This window comes from Nyctibius grandis, chromosome 33 (assembly GCF_013368605.1).
Source record: "Nyctibius grandis isolate bNycGra1 chromosome 33, bNycGra1.pri, whole genome shotgun sequence".
NCBI lineage: Eukaryota > Metazoa > Chordata > Aves > Nyctibiiformes > Nyctibiidae > Nyctibius > Nyctibius grandis.
This window is the reverse complement of record NC_090690.1, coordinates 3850520-3871078: the sequence shown is the minus strand read 5'-3', so window position 1 is coordinate 3871078 and position 20559 is coordinate 3850520. Positions and strand designations below refer to the sequence as shown.

At 59.8% G+C, this 20559-nt stretch overlaps 4 protein-coding genes and 1 non-coding gene across 7 annotated transcripts; 1 reads left to right on the top strand and 4 right to left on the bottom strand.

Annotated features, from left to right (window-relative positions):
* Nucleotides 1-3: 3 nt before the first annotated feature.
* Nucleotides 4-4890, top strand: PCYOX1 (prenylcysteine oxidase 1). The gene is made up of 6 exons (XM_068421402.1): nucleotides 4-396; nucleotides 477-683; nucleotides 1441-1615; nucleotides 2661-2872; nucleotides 3094-3246; nucleotides 3332-4890. Exons 1-6 carry the CDS (start codon nucleotides 306-308, stop codon nucleotides 3988-3990), a joined length of 1497 nt encoding a protein of 498 aa, XP_068277503.1. The 5' UTR covers nucleotides 4-305; the 3' UTR covers nucleotides 3991-4890.
* TRNAG-CCC (transfer RNA glycine (anticodon CCC)) lies at nucleotides 124-194 on the bottom strand. Its single transcript has one exon. It is a non-coding gene; the product is annotated as a tRNA-Gly (tRNA).
* Nucleotides 4891-5668: 778 nt separating the features above from the next.
* On the bottom strand, nucleotides 5669-7200 carry SNRPG (small nuclear ribonucleoprotein polypeptide G). The gene is made up of 4 exons (XM_068421446.1): nucleotides 7119-7200; nucleotides 6858-6880; nucleotides 6122-6246; nucleotides 5669-5867 (listed from the first exon to the last, which is right to left on the bottom strand). Exons 1-4 carry the CDS (start codon nucleotides 7148-7150, stop codon nucleotides 5817-5819), a joined length of 231 nt encoding a protein of 76 aa, XP_068277547.1. The 5' UTR covers nucleotides 7151-7200; the 3' UTR covers nucleotides 5669-5816.
* Nucleotides 7201-8229: 1029 nt separating this feature from the next.
* FAM136A (family with sequence similarity 136 member A) lies at nucleotides 8230-9477 on the bottom strand. Of its 2 annotated transcripts, none has more exons than XM_068421444.1 (3): nucleotides 9377-9477; nucleotides 8545-8685; nucleotides 8230-8465 (listed from the first exon to the last, which is right to left on the bottom strand). In XM_068421444.1, exons 1-3 carry the CDS (start codon nucleotides 9461-9463, stop codon nucleotides 8277-8279), a joined length of 417 nt encoding a protein of 138 aa, XP_068277545.1. In that variant the 5' UTR covers nucleotides 9464-9477; the 3' UTR covers nucleotides 8230-8276. The 2 variants fall into 2 exon arrangements, with proteins under 2 accessions (XP_068277545.1, XP_068277546.1); XM_068421445.1 differs by having other exon boundaries at nucleotides 8545-8719; nucleotides 9377-9459.
* Nucleotides 9478-12215: 2738 nt separating this feature from the next.
* On the bottom strand, nucleotides 12216-17798 carry TGFA (transforming growth factor alpha). Of its 2 annotated transcripts, none has more exons than XM_068421567.1 (5): nucleotides 17765-17798; nucleotides 15149-15202; nucleotides 13326-13449; nucleotides 12599-12748; nucleotides 12216-12473 (listed from the first exon to the last, which is right to left on the bottom strand). In XM_068421567.1, the coding sequence occupies exons 1-5, from the start codon at nucleotides 17796-17798 to the stop codon at nucleotides 12314-12316; spliced, it is 522 nt and encodes a 173-aa protein (XP_068277668.1). In that variant the 3' UTR covers nucleotides 12216-12313. The 2 variants fall into 2 exon arrangements, with proteins under 2 accessions (XP_068277668.1, XP_068277669.1); XM_068421568.1 differs by having other exon boundaries at nucleotides 13326-13443.
* Between the last annotated feature and the right edge of the window lie 2761 nt (nucleotides 17799-20559).

Sequence of the window (20559 nt, the reverse complement as noted above, 5' to 3'; positions counted from 1 at the left end):
TAACCGGGAACGCTTCCCCCGGTGGCACCGGGGTACGGGCATGGCCTCTCCTTTCCCCCACCGCGGGGCAGGGAAATAAAAATAAAGGGATTAACGAGGGGGATGAAGAAGAAAAAATAGCGCTGCGCCGCCCGGGAATCGAACCCGGGTCGCAAGAATGGGAATCTTGCATGATACCACTACACCAGCGGCGCTGTCGGTAACACGGTACCGCCGCCCGCCCCCATGGCCCCGCCACCGCCCCACGGCCCCGCCGGAACCAGGTGACGGGGCCGCGGGGGTGTCCCGCCCGCCCGGCCCGCGCCATGGCGGCCCTCCGCCTCCTCCTGCTCCTCGCCGCTCTCTGCCCGCCCGTCGCGGGCCGCCGGCCGCAGCGCGGTGCCCCCGGCAAGATCGGTACGGGGAGAGGGGGGCGATGCGGGAGGGCTGTGCGGGGCGGCGGGGGCAGCGCTGACGGGCGGTGCCGGTTCTTGCAGCCGTGGTCGGCGGCGGGCTGGGGGGAGCGGCGGCCGCTTATTTCTTGCGGCAGAAGTTCGGGAGGAGCGTGCGGCTGGAGGTGCTGGAGAAGGCGGCGGTGGGCGGCCGGCTGGCCACGCTGGAGGTGGAGGGGGCCGGCTACGAGGCGGGGGGGTCCGTCATCCACCCCCTCAACCTGCACATGAAGCACTTCGTCAAGGAGCTGGGTGAGTGGGGATCCCCCCCAAATCAACGCTCTACCCGCCGGGATGCTCCGGGCCCAGTCCTCCCTCTGTGCCGGAGGGACAACCCCATAAAGAACAAGCCTTGGTTGTCCCCCCTTCCTCCATATCCCTCCCCAATATCCCCCCCCTACATTCCCCCTATATCCCCTTCTCCTCTATATCCCTCCTCCATATCCCTCCTTGTGCCCATACCCCTCCCCAATATCCCCCCCATATCCCTTCTTCCTCCATACCCCTCCCCAATATCCCCCCTCACCTCCACATCCCTCCCCAATAACACCCCCGTCCTCCATATCCCTCCCCAATATCCCCCCCATACCCCCCCCATTCCCTCCTCCTCCATATCCTTCCCCAATATCCCGTCGTGTCCATATCCCTCCCCAATATCCCCCCCCTCCTCCCTATTCCTCCCCAATATCCCCCCTCACCTCCATATCCCTCCCCAATATCCCCCCCGTCCCTGCCCAGTCCCCCCCAGAAAAAGGACACCCACATCCCAATGGAAATGGGACACCCCCCCTCCCCTTCCATGGGTGATGGCATTAATCCCATCAGAAAAGTCCAAAAGTCACCACAAATAACTCCCTGGCTCCTGGGGGTGCAGTCTTTAATCGCTCACCCTTATCAATGCCCAGCTAGGTTGCCTCGGGCAGTTAAAAACAAGGCGTAATATAGTTTAGCTCGACCCAAGCTCTACCTTTTCATTAAATTACCTTTTTTTTTCACCCCTTTCCTCGAGGCCTCTCGGTCGCCTCGGCACCGGACAGCCTCTCAGGCGTTTATAACGGGGAGGAGATGGTGTTTGAGGAGAGCAGCTGGTACATCGTCAACCTCCTCAAGCTCCTCTGGCACTACGGGCTCAACCCCCTGCGGATGTACATGTGGGTGGAGGACATCCTGGACAAGTTCATGCGGTACGTCGGGGAAAAGGTGGGAAAAGGGGTGAAAACTGCTGCCAAGTTGTAAAAAAATGGGTGAAATCATCCCATTGCCATTGAGAAAGGAGTCTCTGGTTGCCCCTTTGTCCATTGCCAACCATTTTCTAAGGAAAAAGAGATAAGTGATAAAAGGATCTTTTTCTAAGGAAAAAGATAAGAGATAAAAGGAAAAGATAAAAGATAAGCACCCTGCACTCCATCACTTCCATGTCATGAACTCCTGAACACACGGATTCAAATCTGGCTTGTTACTGCAAATGCATCTCAGATACATCAAAATGGGAACTGAGGTTATTTTTCATTTTTGACATACCTCAACGATGTATGAAGAGGATTTTTTTTTTTTTTCTGAAATAATTTGAACCTGGAAATCAGACCAGTTTCTTTGTGCTGTAGTAGAATTTCTCTTCCTTTTCCACGTAGAGCTAAGTTGTACTGATGGGGTGAATCAATGGAGATTCAGAAGGGATATTTTTAATCAAGTATAGCAATTCAAACAGGTATAGCAATAACGAGAGGCTGTGGTGGAAACGTGTGTTAGGTGGGGGATGTCCCATCGCTCTGGGTGCTAAAGAGAATTAAATTCCTAACGAGGGGATATCAGCAAATCACAGAATCACTGAGGTTGGAAGAGCCCTCTGGGCTCATCGAGTCCAACCATCGCCCTGACACCACCATGGCAACTAGACCATGGCACTAAGTGCCATGGCCAGTCTTTTCTTAAACCCCTCCAGAGATGGTGACTCCACCACCTCCCTGGGCAGCCCCTTCCAATGGCTAATGACCCTTGCTGAGAAGAAATGCTTCCTATTGTCCAACCTGACCCTCCCCTGGCGCAGCTTGAGTAAATGAATAAGGAAGGTCTAGGTCTAGGGCTTAGCTGGAGGGACGAGCCGTGCTGTGATTCTCCACACCTTCTGAGGGCAACGAAGATAATTAACAGCGACTGAACCCGTGCAGTCCCTCCCCGAGAGTCTTGCCCAGTCGCCCACACTGACCTATTTCTTGTCTCGGGTTAAAGGATCTACCGCTACCAGACGCACGACTACGCCTTCAGCAGTAACGAGCGCCTGCTTCACGCCCTCGGAGGCGACGACTTCACCCGCATGCTGAACCAAACCATCGATGAAGCCATGCAGAAAGCTGGCTTCTCCCATAAGTTTATCAACGAGGTGGTTTGTCCGGCCATGAGAGTAAACTATGGGCAAGGTGTCAACGTCAATGGTTTTGTAGGTGAGTCTTTCGTAGGTTACCCCTACCCCCATGGTAAAGGGGACCTCGTGCTCTTCATGGGCGGTGGGATTCCTGCTCCCTGGGCTGGGTTACCACCTTACTGCGACAAATTGCTGGCCCTGGCCTTCAGCAACCTCTGTGGATATTCTTTTCCCCCTAATTTTCCACTTGGTTTCAAGTTCTCCCCTACAAGCTTCTTAATCATCGTGGTTTCCTTGTAGGTGCTGTTTCTTTGGCAGGGGTGGACTCAGGCCTTTGGTCAGTAAAAGGGGGGAACAAACTCGTCTGCACTGGTCTTCTCTCCGCCTCCAAAGCTGACGTTATCTTCGGTACCGTTCTGTCCATAGAGCCAAAAATCAGACCCAGACCCACGGGTGAGTTGGGTTTGCTTTGCCTTCGTGGGCATGTTCCACGCAGACTGGGATAACTGAGCTCTTCTCCCCTCCTGCTTCTCCCCAGGGGACCCGGTGAAGCTCTACCACGTCACTTACAACACCACGTCAGGACTAACGGGGGATACGTACGACATCGTCATCATTGCCGCTCCGCTGAGCCGCCACATGGCCAACATCGCCTTCAAGAACTTCGACCCTCCCATCCCGGAGTTCCCAAATCTTTACCACCAGACTGTCACCACCTTAGTGCACGGACGATTGAACGCCTCATTCTTTGGTTACCAGGACCCGTCCGCTTTTCACGTCGGTGCCATCTTCACCATGGAGAACCCCAAACTCTTCTTCAAGAGCTTGGGGGTGGTGTCTCCCGTGGAAGGCGTAGGTGGTGAAGGAAAGCTGCCCTCGCCGTTGGCCGTCTGGAAGCTGTTTTCAGGCGAGGTGCTCACCAAAGAGCAGCTTCACTTGCTTTTCTCCTCCTACGACTCTGTCAAAGTGAAGAAGTGGTTGGCGTACCCTCAGTACAGGCCCCCAGAAAAATGCCCTCCCATCGTCCTCCACGACAAAATCTACTACCTGAATGGCCTCGAGCGGGCCGCCAGCGCCATGGAGATGGCCGCCATCTCGGCCAAGAACGCCGCCCTGCTCGCCTACCACCAGTGGTACGGCAACACAGACAAGATCGACCAGGAGGATTTGCACGAGAAGCTGAAAACGGAGCTCTGAGCCTCGCAGAGCCAAGGGCCAGGTGCTCCTGGGAGCCTCCACACTACGACCGCCAGGTACGGATTGCACACTGAAGCTATTTAGCCACAATTAAAGCTAACGAACGAGGAACTCCTTGCTTAGCCCTTATGAGGAGACAGCCAGCCGACTCAGACTAGACCAGCAGGGAAAAGGTGGAGGAAGCATTCCCAAGTGAGCCGGCCCTTCCTCAGGCCAACTCCTGTGCTCCGTCCTCAAGCCAACTCCTCAGTCTGTCCCTACGTGAGATTAAAGATGTTTTAAATGCCATATTGACCCCCAAAGTGCCCTCCGCAGACAGGAGTCTGCCAAACTCAGGACCTGCATCACTGTGATTAACCCATGCACGGTTTTTTCCTTCTCTGGACGCGTTTCAGGCAGGGAAAACTCAACTTCTTGACTGTAGATCTCTGCCTCAGCTGCTTTCTGAAGGGTATATTGAGTAATTCTTCCTTGGGGTGGGACCAACACAGCAGAAATGGGGGCTGCATTCTTCATTTGCTTCCAGAACAAGTCCTGTAGCTTACAGGTGGCAGGGGGGCTGCTCTGCTGCTTGTTGAGTTGCCAAAACGGGTGGTAAATAAGCAAAAACATCAACATCCTTCGCTCTGGAAGGTTTGAAAGCATTACTAGTTTGGATGACCACCACCTGGTGTCCCTTGACTGGATCTAACATTGCTGCCACACCACAACCGTGTCTGAAAGTTGCTGTTGTAAATAAAATTAACACACAGTTTGGTAAGGAAGCCGTCGCTGTTGCCTCCAGACAGCGTGTGGCTGCTCCGTGCTCAACCATCCAACTGACCTTGTAGTCCAGCCACATCTTCACCCTGCCACGATGGAATAAAAGCTAAAAATAAAGGTGTTACGGTGCTTACAGTCTGTGTTATCCCTGCAGAATGCTTTCTGTGCCAGAACAGACATCCCACTCCTCATGCCGGGTCAGGACACTGAAAGGCAAGCTCAGGGTTTGTACTCACGGAGTCCACACACCTATGGCGGGGCTGTAGCCATCGCTCCAGGCAGCAAATATAAAATTTTCTGAGAAAACCAATTCAGTGAGTGTCAAATTTTCAGAGAAAACCATTTTGGCTCGCTTTCTAGGGCTCTTGGCATCTGTAGTGGTGCTTGAGAAAGCACCGAGCACTTTTCTGTTCAAATTGCAGTGACAAAAAAGACTGTCGCTGCCAAGAAGAGCTAAGGGGAAGCTCATCTGCTCACAAAAGCAAACCAAGAAGGCCAGTTTCTCCCACTTAGGGGAAAAATCCGAAGGTTTATTCATTCCATTCAGCCCCACAGGCTTTGGTTCCTGCACCACAACTCCATGATGCAGAAATAAAGAGTAAAAGTCAATATTTAAAATAAAAAAATCCTGCTGTCAGGCAGCCCAGCTTGGCACAAATACTCAATTTAACTTTTTTTTTTTACCATTTTGCTGGCAAAACCAGTAACTCACCAAACAAACAGAACACAGCTGTGTAGCTCGTTCTTTATGAGATACTAAGGAGAAGGACACCAATTTAACATCCACTTCAATAAATTCAGCCTTCTCAAAGTCTTCCCTGAGTTTTAAAGCTATCAGGAGCAGAATTAACAACGACCAGTGCGCTTCAGCTGCGCTGTTACCTCAAAAAAAAAAAACAAGTACAACGGACACAAGTTATGTCAACCATTACAAAATTTATTTAACAAAAGAAAAACAAGAAATAAGTTCACACTCGGGGATGTTTCGTGGCAGATTCAATGAGGAAACACAAGAAGTGGGTTAGGTCTCATCAGGGCTGGTAACAACGCAGGTCTCTCAGGTGCTATACTCGTTCCAAGGCTTCCAGCATAATGATGCTGTTCCCTCGTATGACCTAAAAGTGGAGAGCAGCCAGTGAGACGCAGCACGCCGTTACCCCCTGCTCCACGGGTCCCGTCCCCCCCATTAATTATCCTAAAAAGTTGGTGCTGCGCCAAGAATAAACATTAATTCCTTCACAAAGATGAACACCAACTGATTTTAACTCTAAAACCCCACGGATTGTTGCGTGCTATTAGAGCACACGCACCACCTTGTTGAAGTCCAGCTGGTTTTATGCACACCACGTGTAAAATTTTTTTTACTCACCACCATGCCGATGTTGTTCTGCTGTCCTCCCGGCGCCATCTCCACGCACTCATCGATGACGAGGTTCATGAAGGGATCAAAGCCCCGCAATATCCCCTGGACGTGTCGGCCGCCATTTAGTTTCACTACAAGGAATTAATGCCCTTTAAAGAAGGTGGGACTGCTGAACGCCAGCGTCTGGTGGTTTCTCACTGGGTTTAAAATCGAGCAGGGCCACAAGGAGGGAGGTTCTTTTGTTATTGGGAAGCGTTTAGAGCTTCACACCCCATGGGGCAAGAAAAGATTGTCCTAAGAGCTTAGGAGTGGAGATTTTAAATTAATATTAGAATCACAGAATGGTTTGGGTTGGAAGGGACCTTAAAGATCACCTAGTTTAGGGACACCTTCCACCAGCCCAGGTTGCTCCAAGCCCCATCCAACCTGGCCTTGAGCACTGCCAGGGAGGGGGCAGCCACAGCTCCTCTGGGCAACCTGTTGCCAATTTTGACCCCAACTAAAGGATTTTGAAGACTAAAAGTAGGCAGCGCCCAGCCGCGGAGGTCTGGTCCTCGCCGAGGAGGATCACCAGCCCCCCAACCCCTCCCCGCTGCCGGGCGCCGTGAGGAGGGCACCGGGGGGGCAGGTCTGGGTGCTCCCCCGCGGCCCCGCACCCTCTTTTACCCCACGCCCCGGCGCAGACACACGCGGCAAAGACCAAACTCGGGGCCGGGAGCAGCTCCAGGCGGCCGGCACTCACATGACAGCTTCTTGTCCATGAACCTGCAACGAGACGGCGGAGGATCAGCGCCGGCGGCGGCGGGGAAGGAGACAGATAAACCTGACCGCCCCCCCCGCCGCCGCCATGACACCGGGCCGCGCGCGGTGCACGCCGGGACACCGGCGGGCGGTGGGTGCCGGTGGATCGCGGTGGGCCCGTTCCCACCGCCCCCGCCGCGTCCCTCTCCGGTCCCTCCCCGCGGGGCCCCGTCCCGGTCCCGGCCCCGGTCCCCGCACGCACTTTTTCAGCTCGGGCGGGTGCGCTTTGCTCATGGCGTCTCCGCAGGCCCCCGCGCTCTGCCCCTCGCGCCGCGCCCTGACGTCACCGCGCCGCCGCGTAACCCCCCCCCCCTCAATCAGCCAATAGCAGCGGCGCCTTGCTCCCATACCCCGCCCCTTTGTACCCCCCCGCCATTATCCCGACGCCCCTCGCGCCTCCCCGCCAACCAATCAGCGCCCGCGGCGGGGCCGCTACCGTAATCCCCCGAGTAGCGGCGCGGTGGCGGGAAGGGGAAAGCGCGGCGGGGCGCGAGTGTGCGCGGCTACGCGGGGAGGTGCGGCGGCACGGCCGGCACGCGCGGCGGGTCCCCCCCTGGGGCCACCCCGCGCCGTGCACGCACGTGGGGGTCGCCCCGTGCCTTGCACACTCGCTGGGTCCCTCCCACGCCGTGCACACACGTGGGGGTCGCCCTGTGCCTTGCACACATGCGGGGGTCACGTGGTGCCTCGCACATGTACAGGGGTCACCCCACGCCGTGCACACACGTGGGGGTCACCCCATGGCTTGCACACGTGCAGGGGTCACCCCACGCTGTGCACACACGCAGGGGTCGCCCCGTGCCTTGCACACTCGCTGGGTCCCCCCCCCACGCTGTGCACGCACGCGGGTGTCACCTGGTGCCTTGCACACGCGCAGGGGTCACCCCATGCCGTGCACACACGTGGGTGTCACCCCGTGCCTTGCACACACGTGGGTCACCCCGTGCCTTGCACACACGCAGGGGTCACCCCATGCTGTGCACACACGTGGGTGTCACCCCGTGCCTTGCACACACGCGGGTCACCCCGTGCCTTGCACACACGCAGGGGTCACGCCACGCCGTGCACAGACACCCCCCACCGTGCAGCGCACACACGTGTCACGCCACACCCTGAGTGTGCACAAGCACCCCCCAACACTTAGCACACATGCAGGGTACCCCCCCTCACCTTGCACACCCCGCCTCCATCACCCCGCACCCATTGCACGCCCACAGCGGTCACCCCCCACCGGCCGCGGGCTCCCAGCACCCCCACGTCCCCCCCTCCCCGACCCCGCAGCACCCGCGGGCGGTAGGAGCGTGGCACCTCGCCTTTAATGAGCGCGTGGGGTGGGGGGGGCCCGGCGCCCCCCGCCCCGTCACTGCTGGAGGGCGGCCAGGCTGTCCTTCATCTTCTTGGCCATGGCGGGGACCAGATGGAGGTGGTCATCCCCGCAGGCGGCCAGGCAGGCGTCGAGCTGGCCCCGCACCCGCGCCTTCGCGCCCCCAGCCTCCAGCGCGTCCTTCGCCTTGTCGTTGCAGTGCAGCGTGCAGCGGCTCAGCCGGGCCTGCGCGGGCGGGAGGGGGGGGTCAGCGGGTCCCGGTGCGCCCCATCCCTGGTGTGGGTGTCACCCCCCACTCCCTCACCTGAAAGTGCTCCAGCTCGGCGGTGACGATGGCCTGGGCCTGGGCCAGGGGCGCGTGGCACCGCTCGATGCATTGCTGCACCTGCTGCATGGAGGCGGCGGCGTCCTCGCAGCACCGCGCGCTGCACCGGAACATGGCGCCCTGCGGGGACACGGGGGGGTCAGCGGGGTGCAGCCTGCGGGGACATGGTGGGGGTCAGTGGGAGCACCCTGCGAGGAGCTGGCTACACCCTGAGCCTGCAGCTGTGTGTGACCTCCCTGGGCATGGGAGGCACAGGGCATGTGTCAGGGGCACAGGGGATGCACTGGGGGGCACAGGGGATGTGTAGGGGGCACAGGGGGTGCACAAGGCACATATGGGGGGCACAGGGCATGTGTAGGGGGCATGAGGATACACTGGGGGGGTACAGGACTTGTGTAGGGGGCACAGGGCATATGTAGGGGGCACAGGGCATATGTAGGGGGCACAGGGGATGCACTGGGGGGGCACAGGGGATGCACTGGGGGCACAGGGTGTGCACGGGGGGGCACAGGGCACATATGGGGGGCACAGTGGATGCACTGGGGGGGCACAGGGTATATGTGGGGGACACAAGGCATGGGGGGGGGGGCACAGGGCATGTGTGGGGGACATAAGGCATGCGGGGGGGCACGGGGGATGCGAGGGGGCACGGGGGATGCGGGGGGGCACGGGGGATGCCCGGGCAGGGCGGGGGGTGCCACAGCACTGCCCCGGGCACACACGTGGGTCACGCCGCGCACGGGCGGGGTGTCCGGTACCGGGTTCCCCGCGGGGTCCGGAGCGCCCCCGTGCCCCACCCCCCGCCCCGTACCTGCATGCCGCGGATCCGCTCCCGCTCCAGCCCCTGCACCGCGCTCTCCACCGCCGCCTGCACCCGGCCCTGCGCCGCCTCCGCCATGGCGGGCCCCGAGCGCCCCGCCCGCGGGGGGACGGGCCTGGGCGGGGCGGGGACCGGCTGCACCGCGGCGACGGGGCCGGGGAGTCACGGGCCGTTTGGGCTGGAAGGGACGTTAAAGATCATCTAGTTCCAACCCCCCACCACGGGCAGGGACACCTTCCACCAGCCCAGGGTGCTCCCAGCCCCATCCAACCTGGCCTTAAACACCGCCAGGGAGGGGGCAGCCACAGCTTCTCTGGGCAACCTGGGCCAGGGTCTCACCACCCTCACAGCAAAGAATTTCTTCCTCAGATCTCATCTCAATCTCCCCTCTTTCAGTTTAAAACCGTTCCCCCTCATCCTGTCACTCCATGCCCTTGTAAAAAGCCCCTCTCCCGCTTTCCTGTAGCCCCTTCAGGCACTGGAAGGTGCTAGAAGGTCTCCCCGGAGCCTTCTCTTCTCCAGGCTGAACAGCCCCAGCTCTCTCAGCCTGTCTCCAGAGCAGAGGGGCTCCAGCCCTCTGAGCATCTCCGTGGCCTCCTCTGGACTCGCTCCAACAGCTCCGTGTCCTTCTGATGTTGGGGCCCCAGAGCTGGACGCCATGTCACGCTTGTGCTGTGCTGCAGCACCCACACCACGACACAACACCCACACCTCGACATAACGCCCACAACACAACACCCACACCACGATGTAATGCCCACACTGCCACCCAACACCTGCACCGCGATGCACCACCGCTTGCACCGAGCACACAGGAGGGAGTGAGAGCCCAGCTGCCTCCTGCACCCCTCCTGCAAAGCAACCAAATACCACCCCCCCCCCCCCCAGGTCCCCCAAAATGGGTGGGGTCCCATGCAGGGCACCCCATTGCCCCCTGAAAACGCAGCCCTGGGTGTTTGGGGATGAGCCCCCCCCCACCTTCTACCCACCCTGGCCCATGCAGGCTTTGGGCTCGACCCCTCCTCAAAAACCTGCTCGATTTATACCCCGCAGCAAAGAACCTGCGGCTTATAAATAGCAGAGCTGGGGGGGCCCAGCCGCTGCTTCCAAAATAGCCTCGTGGCCGCCCCCGTGCCCGTAACCCGAGTGGGTCCCCATGGGGCAGGGGGAGGGCAGGATCTGGCCATGCTTTGCCGCAGCAGCAGTTCGCTCAGGGCTGATCTGGACCTCCCCAGCACGCACCCTGTACCCGCCTCAGCCCATTTCCCAGCCCGGCACACCGAGGCCAGGCTGGGGGGGTCCTGACCCCCATGGTGGGGGGCTCATGGAGCAGGATGAGGCCCGTGGCTCCATGGGTGGGGGAGCATCAGCGCTGTTGCCTGGCCCCCCCCCCGCCCCAGACTCGGCGAGGCCGTATCCGCTCCGGCACCTGCGCACCAGCTGGGCCGGCGGCGGGTGTGCGGGGGAAAGGGTGTGCACGCACGCACCCCCGTGCACACACGCACCCCCGCCCAGCACAGCACCCCGGCACGGCACCCCCAGCTCCTCAGGGACGTCTGTGTGCAGGGGGGGACGTGCCCTGGCTGGGGACTATATCTCCCCCCACCCCTGCCACCTCCTGCTCCCGCATTTGGGGTCTCTCCCTGGGGTTGGGGTCCCCCCTATAAGATCCTGAGTGCGATCCCATTGACCCTGCTCCCCACCCAGCAGGAATGGGATCAACCTCCATCCACCCACTCACCCATCTCTCCCTCTATGCTTCATTATTTGGGCTGGAAACGTGGGGAAACGGGGCTGAGCCCATCACTGGGGTATCGGTGCGTCATTATTTGGGTTGGAAACGTGGGGAAACGGGGCTGAGCCCATCACCAGGGTATCTGTTCTGCACCCTGGGGATGCTCCCCCTGCAACCAGACACGGGACCCAGCGTCTCCTTTGCAAATATCCCCCCAAAAAAAGCCCTGAGAGATGAGTTTTCTGAAAAAAGTGTCCTTTATATCACTTAAATAACTATAATCCAGGTATTAGGGGGAAAAAAAGAACAGCCGATCACAATAACATAGAAATCGAAATTAATTTAACCACACGAAATAAATTAAAACATTAAATATTAACTTTCAGTGCAACATATACAGAAGACATGAGAGTAACCATGACTGTAAAAAAAAAAAAAACAAAACCAAAAAGAACAAAAAAACCCCAAAATAAACCAAAAAAAAAAAAAGCTTTGGGTTGGTTATGAGAAAGACTACGGAAAGGATTAACGCTGCGCCGGGAGGGCAGAGCCCCGGCCTGAGGAGGTTTCCTAGGATTAAAGGTTTATTTTATTATTAATAAAAAAGCTCGTATCTGTCCCCAAAAGTGAGCACGGTCCATGCGCCGGCCGAGGCGGAGGGTTGGCCGGCGCTTCTGTCTCGATAGAAAAATAAAGCCCCATCCTGCAGGGGTGGGCTCTTAAAAAAAAAAAACTAAATTAATCTGAGAAAAAAAGGAAAAAACAACCCCAAAACCAAAGGAAAATAGAAAATAAATCCTCAAGTTGCATGTGGCCGGGGTCTGGCTCTGCAGCGGGGGCGATGCCCGGCTCTGCTAGCGCTTTGCTGCTGCCCCCACGCTTACGGTGCGGGGGGGAAATAAAGAAAAAAATAAAAAAATTAAAGAAAAAAAGAAAGACAAAAAGAAAAAATAAATAAAAAATAAAGAAAAAAAGAAAAAAATTTTAAAAAATAAAGAAAAAATAATTTAAAAAATAAAGAAAAATTAAAAAAAATAAAGAAAAACAAAGAAACAAGACCAAAACCAGAGGAGAGATGCTGCGCTGGTCCCCGGCGTGGGTGTCCTGGGTGGGGGGCGGCGGCGGCAGTGGTGGGACCCCCCCCCGGCTCCGTCAGACCCCTGTGGGGAAGGGGGGGGGGATGGGGAGCGCGGTTACACCCCAGGAGCCGCCGTCCCGCCGCGCTGCCCCCCGGTCCCCTTACCCGTCTCGGTGTGGCAGCAGGAGGGACCGCTTTTCAGGAGCCCCCCCGGTTTCTCCTGGCCCCCGCCGGGCGCCTGGCACCACCGGCACCGCTTCCGCAGCCGGCAGCAGCTGCAAGGGAAGGGGATGCTCAGGGCCGGGGGGGTCTCAACCCCCCTCCTCTTGCCCCAAATCGCCCGTGGGGTGCTGAGCTGAACCCCCCCCCAATGCCCTGGTTCCCCCAGCCCCATACGTACTGTATGAGCATGCACACGCCGACGAGCAGCGCCGAGGCCACCACGGACACCACCACCAAGGCGGTGATGGTCTGCTTCTTCTGGTTGGCGGCCACCACGGCCAGCAGGTCGGCGTGCTCGCACCGCGTCCCCACGTACCCCGAGTGGCACCTGCGCCGGGGACAACGGGGGGGACACACCGTTAGGACCATCAGCATCAGCCAAAGGACCACAGCAGCCTCTCGGAGCCCACCAAAATGGGTTCAAACCCACTTTTTGGGGGATTCCCATGGGTTCAACCCCATTTTTGGGGGCAATTCCCATGGGTTCAACCCCACTTTCTTGGGGCAATTTCCACAGGTTCAGCCCCATTGATTCCCATGGGTTCAACCCTATTTTGTTGGGGGGATTCCCACAGGGTCAACCCTATTTTTTGGGGCTATTTCCATGGGTTCAACCCCATTTTTTGGGGTGATTCCCATGGGTTCAACCCCACTTTCTTGGGGCAATTCTCATGGGTTCAACTCCACTTTCTTGGGAGGATTCCCATGGGTTCAGCCCCATTTTGTTGGGGGATTCCCATGGGTTCAACTCCATTTTGTTGGGGGATTCTCACGGGTTCAACCCCACTTTCTTGGGGCGATTCCCATGGGTTCAGCCCCATTTTTGGGGGGATTCCCACAGGACACGCCATGATTTGAATCCCTGGAGGTTTTTTTTTTTTCATTCACCCCCCGCCAGCACTTACACACACGCTGGCTTGTCCTCCTGGACCAGGAACCGGCACGTGCCGTGGAAGCAGAACTGGCTGTGAGAGTCGGGACAGTCATTGAAGTGGGACCTCACCGCCGCCGCCACCGGCGGGCCTGGGGCTGCGAGCAAAAAAACAAGGAGAAAAATGTGATTTTTGGGACATTTCCTGGGCCAGCAGCTGCCCCAGTGTCACGTCGGTAGCTGTATTTTAGGGCTGGATGTATTTATTTTGGGGTTGCCAGGTGCGACGTGGTCCAGCAGCTCCATCCCATCTGGGACCACCCAAAGGAGCCCAGCTGGGTCCTACTTAAACCAGCGCTAAAAAATAAGCCTGGCTGGCACTAGAGGAATTTCCTAAAGAGCTTAAAGGTTAAACTGGAGGAGGAGAGAGTTAAATAACGGCGGAGCCGGCTGTGGCCCTGCGCCGGTGGCTTCGCCTGGGGATGCTGTTTCCCATTACATCCCGCCCTGGTTTAAATTATCCTCCGCAGCAGAGATGGAAAACAAATATCCTGCTGTCGGCTTAGCCGGGGTATAAAGCACATCCGATCGCTGTCGTTTCAAAGCCACCTCAAGTTCCTGCCGCCGTGAATTTATGGCAAGCCGGGGGTAATTAAACCCACGTCTGCCGAATGCTTCCGGGTCTTCGGCGAGGCGAAGCGAGGCGAGACGGAGCGGGGTCGGCTCAGCTGGGGACATGCCGGAGCGGTGGCACCGTGTCCCCGTCTCTGGCGGTGGGGGGAGAGGCAGCAGGGGGAGGTTTGGAGGTGTTAGAGACGGTGGGAGCATCCTCGGGGAGCCAGGAGCTGGGATTTGGTCTTCGGGGTGAGAATCGCTGGTGTCTGCGTCGCTGCCGACATCAGGAAACCCCGACACCCCGGGATGTCTTTATCCCAGGAGAGCCCGGACCCTCCGACTCCTGCCTCTGGCCTCAATATCCCCACAAAAATAACCCTTTTGGGGGTTTTTAACCCGCAAACAGAGCCCCAAACACAGCTTTGCACACCCCTGATGCCAGCGCCCGCCGTTGCCCCCAGCCCAGGCTCCGAGCCCCCCAGCCCGGCAGCGATGCCCCGGTGTCAGCAGGGCTGCACAGGCCAGCGTGTCCCTTTGCCCCCGCTGCCACCAGCACCGTGTCCCCAGGGCTGGCTCCCGGGGTGTCCTGGCTTGCATTAAGCCTCGCAGCTGCCAGCCACATTGCAGCCGCCTCATCCCCCAGCAGCCCTGCGCTGCTGCCGCCCGCACGGACCCCGTCTCCGTCCCTGACGTGTCCCCAACCGGCGCCGCACCCCTCGGAGCACCCCTGGGCACGCATCCATCGGGAAAGGGGCTCTGGGCATCCTCAGTGGTGCCGGTGCCTGCCGCAGGGTTTCGCTCCAAAGCCTTTAGCACCGGTTCCTTTCACTCTTCCCAACCGATACCGTTGAACCATCCCATTTTCCAGCCCCAAAAGGAGGTTTGTGGGTTTTTTTTTTGCCATCCCTGCCTGCAAACAGCCCTTCCCGCAGCCCCCCCCGTGCCACGCCACGGGAAGTGAAGGGCTCTTGGCTGTCGCAGCCCATTGTGCCATTTTTTTATGAATGAGGCGATTTATCGGGCACGAGCTGGAGTCAGGCACCGGCAGCTTCCCCGCGGGATCCGCGGCATGCTTAGCGAGACCACGCTTCCCCGCGCACCCAGTGCCCGCGTGCCAGGATTTGGGCTCCCCCCCTCCCCAAAACAAGGTGCATGAGAAATACCCCGCGCTCCGCTGCCCGTCCCCAGGCAGGTTGGCACCGCGGCCGCCCCGCAAACCCCGCCGGGCTCGTGGGCACTCACCGGTCCCGGGGGCCGTGGTGTTCTCCAGCGCGTGGCACGCGGCGAGCAGCACACCTGCGGAGAGGCCAGAGAGACGGGGGCGGGGGTCAGCCGGAGCGTGTCCCCCACCCCAAGCCAGACACAAAATCACTCGAAGATTTATGAAGCGCTGCTATGGCCCCCACCAGCCCCCTGCCCCGCGGACCCGCAGGCTGCACCCCCGTGGTGCAAAATACCCCGGCACGGCGAGCCCTGTGCGGGCAGAAATACTCCGTGGAGGCAGAACTACCCTGTGCAGGCAGAACTACCCGTGTAACCCCAAGCACGGGGGGCAGCAGGTCTGGGTAGGCTCAGAATAATCCCCTCAAGCCCTCCCTTTGCTGGGGGCGGAGGGGAACCCCTCAACTAAGAGGCTTTGCCGGGGCGGCTCGACCCCGGGGTGCGAAGCCAGCCGAGGCCAGAGGCCCCTTCGCTGGGTTTGACCCAATTTCCTCCACGGGATTTAATCACATCACGCAGCAAGGTGCTGGGCGACGGACCAAACCGCTCGCCAGCCCTTGGGCTTCGCCTCCAGCAACCGGCGCCTTGAGGTATGGCAGCAGCTCCTTCATTCTGGCTTCTCCCCGTCGGTCCTCGCCAGCCCCCGGGGCTTTTCTTCCCATGGAAATTTAATTTGAGGTGTCCCAGCTCCTTCCAGGTTTGTTTTTTTTTTGCTCCTGCCAGTGGCTCATTGCTGGGAGATGCTTCGTCCTCCTGCCCGTGCCGATACCCCGCACCTCCGCACACCAGGAAACCACGTGTCATTCGGGGAACGGCTCATCCCTGCGTCACGGCGCAGCCGTATCGTCCCCTCCGGCGTCTGGGCTTGTCCGTCCTCCTGCCAGGACCCCGCTCGGCTCCGGCGGTGCCTCCTCCCCGCTCACAGGTACAACGTCCCGCTCGTGTTAAAGCCACTTGGGCTCCAGCAGCCCAGCCGAGGAAGTCACCTCGTCCCCAGCCGCTGCTCCACCTCCTCTCAGCAGCCTTTTCACACCCGGAGCTCCGGTGAGCTCTGAGAGCCAGCACGGGGATGCCGGGCAGCCCTGGCAGAGCCAAACACCTTACAGAGACACGGAGCATCCGTGCCTTGATTGGCACAACTGGGACCCCCGAGAGCAGGGCTGTGTCCAGCACTCGATCCCATCCCGGCCCATCCATCCCCTGGCCCCCCACTTTGGGAATGTCTCCTCACCATCACCCCCAGCCAGCAAAGCCCCCCTTAAACTCACCCTCCTGGCACGAGACACCCAACTTTCCGATGGACCCCCCCCAGCCTTGCCAATGGACAAACACACAATTAACAACTCCGTCCCCAACACGACACTAATTACCAGCCTCCCCTTCTCCTCCACCACCAGCGAAGGGCTCAGCCCCTCTCGCCCCCAGCGACTCCTAACGTTCTTCCCGAGATGCTCCCGGTTATCGCTGGGGTTTGTTTCCTGCTCCAAGTTTTCCCTCCTCGTCCTCCTGGCTCAGATTTGCCCCTTGGCTTCGCGGCTCAGCCCCTGAGATGGGTGACCACCAGGGCCGGAGAGGTCCAAAGCCACAGGAGTGGCAAACCAGCGGGGAGCAGAGGGGACATGGGTGTCCCCAAACCGAGCTGTGGGGAGCCTCCGGACAAGCTGAGGAGGGATGAAGCTGCTGGAGTCACCGGCCCCTGCGCACCCGAGGGATGCTCGGCGGAGGGGACGTGCCGGAGGAGCGGAGCGAGGAGGGATCTCGGTGCGGCGAGAGAGTGAGGAGGGCTGGAGGGGGGCCAAGACCGGCTACTTTCCTGAACCCAAGGGCTGCAAAGAGCCTCCCTCCCGCCGGGCTGGTGCTGCCAGGAGCACCAGAGCCCCGGTGCTGCGGGTGACGCAGGCCGGGAACGCACAACCCTCCTCTGGGACAGCAGGAAAAAAGCCAAACCAAGGTGGAGCAGCCCCAGCCCTGGGGTCACCTTCCCCGGTACCAAAGCATCACCCACGTCCCGGCGAGGAGCACCCACGCTCTCCCCCCTCCACCTCCATCACCTCCCCGGGCCGGGCAGCGCGTCCGCCCCGTCCCGTCCCGCACGCAGCATCGCCCGGTCCAGCCTCACGTACCTGCGGGTTCAGCCCTTGGCCCTCGCCTCACCCCAGCCAAAGCAGCACGCGCTTAACGTCCCTTTGCCTTTTAATTGCCACCCCAGCCATCCGCTCTCGCTAATTAACTCTACCCTAAAATAAACGAAGGCGACTGGAGGGCTCGTCCTCTCGCTGAGGCCGTGCTTTACTTACGAGTCGTGGCGAAGGCGCGTTCCCACAAGCGAGGAGCGGTTAAACAAATAACTCCGGCAGGGACCGGAGCCAAACACTCGGTAGATTTAAGCAGCGAGAGGCGAGACCCGTTCACACACACACCGACACCCCCAAAGCACGCGTTAAATCCCCCCCTCGCTTAAAAATAAACCGATTTAGGGATGCTGGATGCTCGGAGGGGGTCCGAGCTGCTGGGAAAGTTTGGGGGAGTGGAGAGAGCGGGGAGGGGGGATCGGGCCGCGCCGGAGCCGCCGGTCGGGGGACCGGGGGACCGGGGGGCGCGGGGTACCGGGGTGTCCCCCCCCCGCCCCGCACCTACCCATGGCCAGCGCGGCCGCCGCCCCGGCCGGCATGCTGGCGGTGGGGCCGGGGGAGCCGGGAGGGCCGGAGGAGGGAGGGCAGGAGGCGGGAGGCGGCGGTGCCGGGCGCGCAGCGGGGCGAGGGGCCGGGCTCCGGGCCGGCGGAAATGGGCGAGGACTCGCCGCCAGCCACTGCGGCCCCGGGGCGGAGCCACCCCCGCACCCGCCACCGCCCCCGGGGCCCCCGGGCGCCCCCCGAGCCGCCGCCGGGACCTCCCGGTGCTGTGTGACCCCGCCCCGGGGCTGCGTGTCCCCCCCACCGCTGTGTCCCCCCCCCGAGGATGTTCCCTGCCCCCCCCCCCCCGCCGTGTCCCCGGTGTCCCGGGGAGCGGCTCCCACCCGGTTCTTGTGCCCCCCCTCCAAGGCTGAGGCTGCAACGTGAGCTCGGGGACCCCCCCCGCAGTGTTATCAGGGGGGGGTGTGTGTGACCCCCCGTGGGGGGACTTACGTAGGGACCCACTTGGTGACAAACCCACCCTGCCAGCCCTTGGCTTTGCCCCCCCCCAGGGGCTGGGGTGCACCTGCAGGGGGTGGGGGGCCAGGAGGAGCACCCCCCTGTCCCACCTCCCTCGGTGCATCACCGGGCTCGGACACCCCGGTTGCCTCACCGACCGCAAGCGCATTCCTCCATCGGCGGCTGGCCCCCGCCTACGCCCCTTCCTCGCCCCTGCGGCCCCCACCTCGCTGATCCCAGCCTTTGTCATCCCCAAATCTATGGGGCCCAGCCCAGGTTTCCTTTCGGGGGGGGGGGCAAGGAACACAGGGATGGAGGGGGGGCAGTGCGTCCCAATGGGGACCAAAAAGCTGGTTGTGGGCCAAAACTGGCCAGTGGCCATCATGTCTCCCATGGCCCTTGGGGGGCCAGTTTGTGCCAGGCTCAGAAGCCTCCTGAGATGGGGCTTGGCCTCGCAAGCACGGTCCAAGGGCACGGGGGGGGGCCCCGTGGGACCCCTCCCCGGTGCTAAGCCGGCGTCCCCGCGGGAGCTGCTCCCAGCGCTGCGGTTTGCGCGGAGCCGAGCCTTCGCGGCGTTCCCAGGTGATACCATCTCGCCTCGGCACTTGAAAGCAGCTCTTTGAAGGGGCTGGGAGCCGGTTGTTCCCAATGCTGCCGAGCCCCAGCTCCCCAGCACTGAGTTTTACCCCCCAAAAACCCCATGTTTCGGCGCAGCAGCTATCACCTCTATCCAAAAATCCCACCAGAGCCGCAGCCACGAGCGGGTGTCTGACCAAAAAAAAATGCCTCTAGAGCCCGTGCAGCCTTGGCTCCCCGTCCCTTCGAGCACCCCACAGCTCCCACCACCCCAACCCTTGCACCCCGCAGCTCGTGCATCATGAGGCCAATAAAGAATAAACCCCATGGACTGCTGAGTCCCAACGTAGCCATGGTGGCGAGCAGGGCTTCCTACAAAAGTCCCCACAAAGGGTCACCAACCCCTCTGCCAACAGCCAGCGATTCACTTCCCACCCAACCAAAGGGGAAAAAAACAACCTGGGAGAAAAAAAACACCCTGGGAGACGACCCCAGTGTGGGCAAGGTTGTGTTGTTCCCTTGTTTCTTGCCCGCTCCCCCTCCCCAGGGCTGATAACTGGGATATTTATTTGTAAATAGAGGCTTCCTCCTTTGCAATAATCCTCCCACTCCCCGCGTGAATCACTCGGGGGAAGCAGTTGCTGCCGCCGCAAGAACCGGACTGGTGGCAGGGCCGGTGGAGCGGGGCAGAGCCGTCAGCCCCCAGGAATTCGGGGATGCTCTCGAGTCCCTCGAAAGCCGCCTGGGAAGTCACGGCTGAGTCGTACGAACAGGCGGCTCTTCCTCCCGGCACGAGGTTGTGCAACGCTATAATGGGGCGAAAAAGCCTGGCTTTGGGGTCGTGCAACACGCGGGGGTGATCGGATGGAGGCTGCTGTGGTTAAAAGGGAAAAAAAAACTTGCAGAGAGGTCGAGGTCGCTGCCCACCAGTGGTCCCAGTACCCACCAGTGGTCCCAGCACCCACCAGTGGTCCCAGCACCCACCAGCAGCCCCGGTACCCGCTGGCCAGGCGCTGCTTTGGGATCACCGGCCGCCAGCACAGCCCAGCGCCGCTCCAGCCGCCCTTCCAGCACCAGCTCGAGGGTTTCCTGCTTTTCCCGCTGTTATAAAACCACCAAAACAATTATTTAATTGTTTGGCCCCGGTGCTGGCAAGGTGCACGACGCCGGGAGCCTCTGCGGGCTTGGAGAGGGTTTTTTTTTAATTTTATTTTTTTTTTTTCTTTTCCAATCGCTCTTTGTCAGTGGCTTATTCTGGGTTTGGAGACTAAAGGGGTTATTCCCCCCTGCCCAAGTTAAGTGAAACCAGGGGCAGCCGCTGTCTTGTTCATTCACCAGCAGCTCTGGCAAATTGATCAATTTAGGGCAAAAACCCTGAAAAAAAAAAGGTGTACAAACCCCCTTGCCTTTCACTGAGTGGGGAGGATTTATTTTATAAATATTTATTCATAAAATAAAATTTATTTTATTTTGCATCACCCCATCTGCTTGTCCCTCCCCGTCGCAGAGATCCCTCTAATCCCCTCTTAAAATATTCTGACGTGGCGATGAAAAAAAGGATAAAATCCCCCCAAAAAACACCATCCTGCCCCGAAGCAGCGTGTAACAAGGGGGGCTGTGTGCCCGTGTCCGGCATCAAAGCCTCCGGCCGCCTGTTTATTTTGGGTTGTGACCGTGAAAAATTAGGCAAAGGGAAAAATATCAACCCGATGGCTCACACAAACT